We start from the raw sequence: 10831 nt of genomic DNA, 5'->3' as shown, positions 1-10831 counted from the left end.
TTGCGTACGACCCAGAAAGATCAACCAAAGTTATCTCACGCGTATGTTGAAATGAAAGGTTCATCATTGAGTGAAACATTTACATACACTTTGTGATGATGATCAGCTGTTCAACAGATTCATCATTGAGTGAAACAGAGTGCTCTGTGTGTCTGTTGCAAGGTTTTGGTTACCGAATGAGGCAATTTTATCGAGGGGGACTGATAAATGTGGTTACCACGGTTCCCGCGAAATACCGAGAAATACCGAGAATATTTCGAGCAAATTTTGTAGTTGAATTTTGAATTCAAATAAGCGAATGAACGAATATTCGAACTAGAGACCTCTTAAAACAGGAACTAGGTTGCTACCAACACGCTAGAACCAACTCTCATGGCATTAATTAGATCCTACGTACTTTACAGTAAATCGAGCGTTTAAATTCAAAAAATTCAAGAAAAATGGTATTTTTTGCTCGGTATGGTGATTTACCGAGGGGCACGGAAATACGCGGTAACCATGGGAAATCTTGAAATTTCGACCGGTAACCAAAACAGTGGTCTGTTGTAAACTAGAACACACGCTACTATGCTAGGTACAATTGTCAACCAGGTGCAACTCAAACACATGGACATGGAGGTCCACCATCTAAGGCTCTACACTGCCTGTATTAGCAAATCATGAGTACGATAAATTAAATGTCGCTGAAATTTAGTAGGTGATGCAGAGTAGTCTACAGTGAAACACATATATTCAGTAAGTGGAACAGAGTGATCTACAGTAGACACATGGACTCAGTGAGTGAAACAGAGTAGTCTATCTAGGTACAACCAAGTGTGCAGTGCAACATCATCTACTATCTGTACTCAATGATAGTATTAACTAATTATTAGCAAATCATGTATCCAATGAAATCGATGCTGCTACGGTAGGTATGTCTGCTAACTCTACTTCACTGCTGTAGGTGCAGCTGCGACGTGGATAGCAGGCTGTCCAGGAAGTTCCAGTCGATGCCGGCCGCCCCCTGTCCCTGCTGGACGATGTCGTAGCCGGCGTCGCCGCAACCGGCAACGGCGGTGGTCGTCGGCGGGCTCTCGATCAGCTGCGGGATGTTGCCGAAGAGACTCTGCTTAGACTCCAGCACGTCGTCAGGGTACTGGATGCCCTGGCCAGGGAATTCGACGCCGCCGGCACTGGCAGCGCCTGCCGTGCTCTGCAGGTAATGGATGTCGCCGCCTTGGCCGTGCAGCCATGGCTGCGCGTCGTAGTAGCCCCCGAGGCCTGGAGCTGCAGGGTATGCCGGGAAGATGTAGGACGGCCTCTGGTTCGGCGCCGGCTTCTGGAACGCCCGGCACACCACCCAACCTTCCTCCTGCATCATCATCATCATGGTCATCATCAACGCGAGATTCTCAAGAAGAAGAAGAGGTGTAGGCGTGTAACAGGAGGAGGAAGAAGAGGAACTGAAGAAAAACCTGTGTGGGCGCGTGCTCATTTGTCTGGAGGCGGTACTCATGGATGATCCAGTCGGTCTTCCTACCATTAGGCGCACGGCCCCTGTAGAACACCAGCGTTTTCCTCATGCCAATGACCCCTCGGCTCCTCGACGACATCACCGGCTTGTCGCGGCCGGTGGCCTTCCAGAACCCGGCCGCCGTGGCACGGTTGGTGCGCGTGCCGCTGGGGTACTTGCGGTCCTTGAAGCTGAAGAAGTACCACTCCGACGATGACTGCTCCTCCTCCGCCATCTGACGTGCTCCCCGTCCGCTCCTGCCGCCGCCGCACTTCTCTACACCATCCATTTTTGTTAATATTCAACGTGAATCACCACCTCAATAGAATACTACTAAAACCACGACAAGTATTTTGGAATGGATGGAGTAGAAGCTACAAAACAACTTCCAAAATTCAGATGAGTAGTACCTTGGAGGTCCCAAGGCTCGATCCTGTAGAGATCAACCTCCTGGATGATGTCGAGGTCGATCTTCTGGGCGGCCACCTTCCTGGCCAGGTAGTACCCCACCAGCTCCTCCTGAGTGGGGTGGAACCTGAACCCCGGCGGAACACAGGACTCCTCCTGATAGTTGTGCTGCTCCATTGCTAGCATCTACCTTCCTGCCTGGTAGCAAGCTAGCTTGATGTCCTCTGAACTGAAATCAAGCGCACAACCTTTTCAACTTACTACAAGAGAGGGGCAAAAATGGTACTAGCTGGTCCACCGATCGATGGATAGTGCATCTATGTTGTATGCTTGTGGACCAAAGAAGGTGAAGAAGATCTTTATATATAGCCAGAGATATAGAAAAGCATCAGGGCTGCTGCACTCACTGGAATGAGAGGTGACCACAGACGCTTGACAGCAAGCATAGCAGAGCACACGGATGCGCACGCTCGTATGAACTGCTATTTATATTGTAATCTAGCTCTAGCAGTCTATATAGCCCACACCAAATATGTCTCTCTATCTACTATAAGTGCACTGCAATCATGTCCTGGGTCCATTTTCTGAGGACAAAGTACAATTGTAATCTAGGCTGATTGCAAGCACTTGATGGCATGGATTTATGCGCGTAGTGTGGTCTAGCTTGTAATGTAAAGTGGGAATGGAAGAAGATAGAAGAGAAAAGAGGAATGAAAAGGACCAGCAGTGGATGCTGCCTATAGGAGCTGTGAGAGTGAAGGTTTTAGGGGCATGAATGCAAAGCCAGCATGTTTCTTTGAGTGCACTTCAGGATTAGTCTCCCCTCCACACATCCACCACCACCTCTCTCCCTGTAGTTTCCATCATTTTTCTGCGCCGGCCTACTGGTACTAGACACGTACCCTACACTACGGTCAGAGAGAGAAGATTGGGTCTCTGGTCAATTTTGTGGTGGACTAGAGGACTCAACTACAGGTATGTACGTACAGATCTCGCAGAGACGAATTTTTTCAGGCTCATCTCGACTGCATCGATGTACTATGAGTACCAGCGCAGGAATATGGTTTCGGAGGGACGTCGATCCATTGCAGAGACGAATTTCAACCTCAATTCAAACTCAACAAGGAGTACGTACCAGTATGAGTCTATGAGGAGTACCAGCAGGAATATGGTGGTCACTTTAGCATGGAAGTGCATATTGTCCCCTTCTCTACCGGTGTAGTAGCATATGCTAGCTATACATGGAAGTACGTACTAGCTAGCTGGTGGTACCACACTGCACTAAAAGTAGCGAGGCTCATCGATCGGCCGTGACTCGTGACTAGCTAGCGTCGTGTACAGAACTCGCTGGTTGTCCTCGACCAAACAAAATAATTGACATGCAAAGTACATAGGAGTATATACAAATAGAACCATACGATATCATAGGGTGGGGACTCACCAAACCGTGGTGAAGATGAAGAAGAAGATGCAACTAAGCAGCTGGGGAACGATCGAGGTAGCAGCAGAGGATCACCAGACGGTAGTTCTTGTGAGGCGCTCAATTGCAATTGCAGTAGTACTAAGTACGAATGAGGTTGGTAGCCAGGTAAGCCTGATTGGAGCCCTATTTATATAACCCAGAAAGCACTGGATTGGAAGCACACATATCCCTGGCTGATCACATCCACCAGTCGATTTTTTGCACTGACAGTGACAGGTTAGTGAGAGAGGACAGGCCGGGGCCGGGATAATCGATCTCTTCTAGTGAAAAGCCCTGGATTGCGCGTGGGGGTGGCTACTCGGCTAGCCGGGGGGTGGTGGTACTGGTGGTGGCTGTCTATTTGGTCGGCTAGGAAGAAGAATTCATATGATTTAAGTTAGCTAGCTGAGTAGCGACCACCCCCACTCACAAATCCATGCAGTAGCATATTTCGGTTGTCTGTCGCTCCGCATCAGTCATCAGTCTCTGTCAGCTGATCAAGTAGCTATCTAGCTTTACCGCCGCCGTTATATTGGTGTGCAAGACTGACTATCTATCTTCCCTACTTGCAACACACGTTAGCCTTTATCTTTTTCTTTTTTGCGGGGACAACACACATTAACCTGCCTAGCTCAATATTACGTTGGTACAGATACAATGAGGAAATGATCCCTTGTGGAAAATCGGAGGTACTTATTACTGGTTGGCCTCCCACCGGCGAGCGAATCATCCTCGGGCAGTGCGCAGCCAATAATTGCTTATCCATCCTGTCACACTATCTTTTCTTTATACAGGTCATGTCCCACTGTCTTTATACAGCACTAGGAATACTACGTACGCACTGTACTGTACCGTATATTTTATGGTAGAGGTTCTGAGTTGTCGCTGTCTGGCTTGGTGAATGCAATGCTTCTACTCAATCTGGGATTTACTTGCCAAGATTGTGCACATCATGGCATGTGCATGCCCGTGGCCGCCCATTTTGATCTTTTGATCAGGACATGTCGCTGCATGCTTCGTATCTTATGCATAGATTAGACGGATCCATACAACATATATTGCAAATTAGCGCTATCTGATTAGTTAATCTGAGCCGCCATCCATTCATAATCTAACCAATAGTAGTACTGGATGAGCACCACCAGACAGAGAATACTATTGGAATATAAATTATCAACAGTTTTGCTGTTTGTCAGGCAACTGAAGTTGCGATTTCAGGCAACTGAAGTTGCTGGATGAGCTATGTGTCGATTCTCTACTGTCTACACATAGCTCCGGGTGTGGCGTGCACAGCAAGACGCAGGAACGCCGGCGAGGCCCAGGATGAGAATGACCCCAGCCTGGGACGTCCCAACAACGGCACCCCAGTTGGAAGGTTGCCAGAGGTTGATATGGGGCGTCGCCGGCCCTGGATGGCGGCAGCCAGCGGTCTAGACGGCGCTGGATCAGTCAATGGTGGAAGAATTTGGTAGACGCCACCTGTTGGATTAGAACTGACATGATTTTTTTGCTCATGCACCTATGGCGGTCTCAATTGAAAATGTGTGTGGATAGGTCTCGGTCAAACTGAGATTTAACCAAGTCTCAGCCAAGTGACATAACATGTAAAAAAGAAAAAATCAAAAAGAAAATTTACACAGATCTCAATGTAATATCTCACGCATACTGCATTATTGACTGAGACATAATAACCAAGTTTAAGTCCACTGATTGAAAAAAGCTGCAAATTACACCACTGGGAAAAAGCAAAAACGAAATAAAGAAATCACTTAGGTCAGATAGTTAATTAGCGGTAATAGAAATCCAACAGTCCTTTATCGGAAAAATATATTATAGATACCAGTGCAAGCTGTGTGTATATTTCTCCACTGTGTTGCTTGCATCCTACGTTACGGCTGCATTATATTGGGCTGAGCGGGTAGAATACACAAATCATAGTTAACTCGGTTTATAGTACACGACTGTACATGCTGATGGATGCAAGTTGTGAGACGTACACAACACTAAAAAGCGTGTTGTGCTGTAGGAGTATTTGCGATGCTAGATATTGATAAATACTTATCAACAATAGGTTGGTCCCGGAAGAAACCTCCCTATAAAAAGAGATAGATTATTGGTCTCAGATTATATATATATCAGTGACCGCTAATGGTAATTGAGATGTTACGCGTAAATATTAATTGAGCAGAGCAACACACATGAATACGTACGCAGACAGTAGCTAGCTCCACGTACAGTGTCACTCAGAAGATTAATTTTGGTCGAGCAGCGTGTACGGATCGACAGTAGCTCTACGCATGTCTGGATCAGTGTGTACGCATACGTTTCCACAGGTTGAGGTAGATCAAGAAAAAAACCGGGAAAAAAGCGTTGCCAAACCTAGCGCAGAATGGTGGTATAGGAAGTGGACACGTGTCTGGCTTCTGTATCATCAGGGGGTCATGGTCCGAGCTATGAATAATGCACAGTGATCTCGTTTATAAACACAACAGTTAAAGGTCAATCTCGACTGACAACTACTTTTGGAGCACTCAACATATTCGTCTTCTGTCGGATGCTCCTCTAGATAGTTATGTTTATGCATGGTAACTAATATTCAACATGGAAACCGCAGTGTCGTTTTCCAGTTTGAATTTCATTCCAGGATTAATAGATTCAACACGGAACGCGTGCGTGGTGATGACACGGCACCGTCTGTCCCTCGCTCCATCGCTATCCTCTTCAGGGTTGATGGATTCTTCGATTGAATACGACTAATATTACTGTTTTGTAAACGAATTACTGAGTAAAAACAATAATTCTTTTAGTAATGAGAAATGAAGCAAGAATTCAACATTGAATTCTCAATGCACGGCCAAGATATTCAGGCCATCATTACGAGGGTGACTGAGAAAATTAGTGAATTTTTTGTCGGATCCTGTATATACTAGATGAAACCCCACATGTTGCTGCGTGGCATGTGCAATTTACCGTTCTCCATGTTCCATATTAGCATCGTACAAGCGTCATATGGTAAAGCGTCATACGCACAACATTTTCATTCATTGATATCTTCTGTGTCGCTTTCTAAGAAAACGATGGAGGCTAAATACTACCTCCGTTCTGGTTTATTGATACTCTTTGTAATTTATGCCAAATTTTGATCAAATATTCAAATAACAAAATGTTAATGTATGTTAACAAAAATTATACCGTTGGATTTGTATTTGAACATAGTTTCCAATGATACAAATTTTGGGAACATGCATGAACATTTCGTTAGTTAAATTTATGATCAAAATTTGACAAAAAATATAATGGGGACTAATAAAGCAGGACGGAGGTTGTAATTGATTTAAAGCAGCAATGGAAATTGGCACGCTAGTCCATCGGTCATTGCGGGAACAGTCTAGATTGGCGCGAGGAGGGGGGACATACTTCATCTTCTTCTTCTTCTTGGCCTGCATAGTGCTGCACCCATCGCTGCCAAGGAAGAAAAGAAAGCTGCTGCCGGGTTTGAACGGTTTGCTTCAATCGATGAATGCCAGTCACCCTCACATCCTGAATGATTCTTGCTCCGTTTCTAATTGGTTCTTGCCTTTTCTTTGTCTAGAGAAGGAGAGAACAAATGGTAGCTGCTACTTGGAGGAGTACGACTATTCACAGGGTGCAATCGAGATCGTTGTTATTGCAGCGGACGTTACTTGACTGCTAGAGACGATAGCGACGATGATGGCAAGGGCACCCCTGTACGCCCGACTAGCTTGGTCACTGCTCAAAGAAGAATCCAGGAGAGCTTCTTTCTATCTTCTTCGGATCTTGGAAGATCTCGGTCCGCCATTGTTACACTGTTAATCTGGCTTCGAGTTTCCACAAGGCGCACGTATGAGAACGTACATATATTGATCATCTACTACCTTTTGTTAGCTGCTTTCTGTCCTAGATCCACCATTCTCCTTTTGTTGCAAGATGACTGGCCGGACAAAAGACGGGTCCAATTAAACTGCATTCTTGTTTCTTTTTGTGCCCGCCTGCTTTTTGGCGTTGTCTCCTCTACTTTTCGTCTGCACGCTTGCTTGCATCTCTTTTCGTTGCTGTGTCCTAAGTAGACTACTCCTGCAAAAGAGTCCGGTTGGTTCGATTTCCTAGCGATCCTCCAACTATCACATAGACTATTGTCCCTCTGCATAATAAAATGTAAATACCACTGCACCAGACGATGTGAGACCAGCATATGCGTGCATGCATGCATACTGCTTCACAACGTGTTCTTGTTTTTTTGAGGGGACAACAACGCACAACGTGTTTTTTTAGGAGACAAGAACGCACAACGTGTGCGTTGAAGAAATGCACGTACCCGGCCCCTTGCCAGTACGGTATATTGTAGTCGTACGAGTGTCTGATTACTCTCATCGACAGTTCGGTAGAATTGCAGTACTGCCGTCCATTTATGTACGTACTGAATGGACGTGTCATCTAATATTTTAATTCACTGGAGATGTGTGAGTTAAGGATGAAAGAGACAACCGAAGAAGACACCCTTTCGAATCCAAGCTACACAAAGTGTAAATAGCTAGGCTAGTCGATACCTTACCAATTTTGCTCTCAAGGTCCAATTCATCCCTAGCTAGCTACTATTATTTTTGTGATCCTTGTCTCCTCCTTCTTCTCTTGTTTAATTTCTGGCTCCGCACCAATCAGTAACTCGGTAGTACTAATACTATTGTCATGACAAAAAAAGAAATGTAGTTGTTCACTCACTGAGTAGAAACTAAAGTTGAGTGCGAAAAAGACTGAGAAGATGTGTCGATTGACTCGAGCTTGAGTGTCCAACACTTGTCCAGCCCAGACATAACATGCTCAGTTGGGCAGTGCAACTAGGAGGCGGGTCCGACTGATAAACCAATGAATGGTCTAGTGACAGTAGCAGGTCGACCTCGGCTGACGGCTATATATACGTGGAGCTAGCTAGATCAATCACCAGCCACACAGCACTATACATTTTCGATTTGTGTTGGTTGCTAGATAGTTAATTGGATGTATAGTTACTAAAATTTCAACACGGAAATGAGGTGTCGTTTTTCAGTTTTGAATTGAAGAAAAGTAGATTCAACACGGACCGCGTAGGTGGTGATGATAGATGTTACTCAGACGATCGCTATCCTATTGGGGTGGATAGATCCTTCCACTGAATAAAACTAATTTTATCTTAATTCTTTTGTACATGAATTCATGAAAATCAAGCAAGAATTCAACTGAGTCAAGAAGAGACAAGGACAAGACATTCGGGCTATCACTACACGAGTAAGGGCAAACACCAGACCAAAAATGTGACCGGTTTCACATATACGATGAACAAGAGAGAAAATTAATGTCTTTTCCATCCTTTTTATATATACTAAAAAAATGAGTTGAGCATAGTAGGAGCTATGCTCAAATTAAATAGGAGGTGGTGAATCCGAACCTGGGCTCTTTAGTCCATCGCATGTGGCAGTAAATTAGAATGAAAAAATATGAACAATTCAGACGTCTTAGTATACACATGGCACAAATTATTAAAAGAAAACATGAACCATTCTGATGTTTTTAGTAAGCAGGTACCACGAAAAAAAATACTTTCGGAATCTTTCACTACTGTGATTTGTGTGCATGTTTTTACTCGTCCACGATATGCATATATGATCTATTTTTTTAAATGGAGAGACTTGATTTTTCTTTGGTGAAGTAGTTCTTTATGGGGTTACTATGAACCCGATGTACATTCCACGTGTTTAGATCACACCAAGTATAACTTGCAAAGCTTTTGCCTGGCTTTGGAAGAAAAAGGATGGATGCTAAGAGCATCTACAACCGGACTGGGCTAATATGACTCCTATGAGTCCGTGCGGACCTTTGGGGTGAAAGTTGAGGGTTCTGGTTGTAGTTGTAGATACTCTAATAATGGTTTAAAGCTTAAATGCAACGATGTGTATATATATAGTGCATGCGGGGGACACCTACTGCATTTCGGGAACCAGCTGGATTAGCTCAAGCACGGGACACCTACTGCATCTTCTTCTTCTGCTCATTTGCCTTCAAATATAGTGCATGCACCCAGCCATCGCTGCCAAGCAAGATAAGATAGCTGCTGCTCGCTGAGTTGAACGGTCCATCGATGCTGCCTGCAATTCATGGCCACACATTTCACTACTACGCGTGCACCGATCTGCCGATCAAATACATGCCGGTCACTCTCACTTTATTGGCTTCTAATTGATTCCGGCCTTTTCTTTCTATAGAAAAGGAACGAACAAGCATACTGGAGCTGGGTCGAGTACTATTCATCGTAGGTTGCAATCGAGATCGTTTTTATTGCTCCGGCGGTTACACGATGGCGAGACGCGACAGCAGCGACGGCGACCATGACACACCGGCCGCGTCTAGCTTGGTCACTTGTCAAAGAAGAATCCTGAACAATTTCTTTGTGTCCGCGTCGGATCTCGGAAGATCTCCGCCTTGGTTACCACTGTTGATTAGTCTCGCTTCAGGTTTCTACGACCAAACGCAAATACGTAGTGTGTGTCTAGATATAGATATAGTTATTCTTCATCCCTCTCTAGTTTGACGTCAATCCACCGTATTTTTAGTTTTCTTAAATTTTGTCTTATTTCATACGTAAAAAGAGAACGTAAGAAAATATATACTCCCCGTAAAAATATTTTATGTTACGTGAAATTACGAACGTAAAAACATAGTGTAAAACATACATAAAATGCGATATTTCTGGTCTTATAACCTATTTTTTTGTTTTCTTATACCATATTTTATGTAGTGAATCAATATAAATGTAACTATTTGTATTTGAAATGTAATTTATTTATGAAGCGATTGTAAGATTACTTCGGGTGAAGAATAACTTATTCTGCATCCTGCTTGATGAATAATAACACTACATATGTAGTGAATCAATATGAATGTAACTATTTGTATTTGAAACATAATTTATTTATGAAGCGATCATAAGATTACTTCGGGTGAAGAATAACTTATTCTGCATCCTGGTTGATGAATAGTAACACTATATATAGTGTTACTATTCCTCATTTAGGGTGACGAATAGCGCGACCCTACATATATATATTGAACTTTTGGATTTCTGTTCTTGACCTCCTTTAGATAATTGCGACATCGAGTAGCGAGTTATCTTTTTCGTAGAAAGAAAGAAAGGAAGACGGGTCCAATCAGCATTCTAGTTTCTTTTTGGTGGTCACTTCTTCCGTTAGTTTGGACGCTTGCTTGTGTCTCCTTGATCTCTTTCTGTTACAGCATAGTACAAAGCAAGCTGGTCGGTGCTCTGATGATTCTCTCTCTAAATGGTCGGTTTTTGTGGGGGCCTCACATCTGTCTCTGTATCTAATACTGTAGTTCCCTCCGAATCCACATTGCATTTGTTACGTAAGGGCATCTCCAACGGTATCTTCTTAAATGGATAAATTATCTGTCCGCAGGAC

General features: G+C 44.0%; 1 protein-coding gene across 2 annotated transcripts; it reads right to left on the bottom strand.

Annotated features, from left to right (window-relative positions):
- Positions 1 to 711: 711 nt before the first annotated feature.
- LOC119357293 (NAC domain-containing protein 30-like) lies at positions 712 to 3468 on the bottom strand. 2 transcript variants are annotated; one of them, XM_037624287.1, is made up of 4 exons: positions 3342 to 3468; positions 1903 to 2129; positions 1455 to 1768; positions 712 to 1351 (listed from the first exon to the last, which is right to left on the bottom strand). In XM_037624287.1, exons 2-4 carry the CDS (start codon positions 2084 to 2086, stop codon positions 932 to 934), a joined length of 918 nt encoding a protein of 305 aa, XP_037480184.1. In that variant the 5' UTR covers positions 2087 to 2129; positions 3342 to 3468; the 3' UTR covers positions 712 to 931. The 2 variants fall into 2 exon arrangements, with proteins under 2 accessions (XP_037480184.1, XP_037480185.1); XM_037624288.1 differs by lacking the exon at positions 3342 to 3468 and adding an exon at positions 2308 to 2962.
- Between the last annotated feature and the right edge of the window lie 7363 nt (positions 3469 to 10831).

Source organism: Triticum dicoccoides, chromosome 2A (genome assembly GCF_002162155.2).
Source record: "Triticum dicoccoides isolate Atlit2015 ecotype Zavitan chromosome 2A, WEW_v2.0, whole genome shotgun sequence".
Taxonomy (NCBI): domain Eukaryota; kingdom Viridiplantae; phylum Streptophyta; class Magnoliopsida; order Poales; family Poaceae; genus Triticum; species Triticum dicoccoides.
The sequence above is the reverse complement of the archived record's forward strand: the minus strand, read 5'-3'. Positions and strand labels throughout refer to the sequence as shown.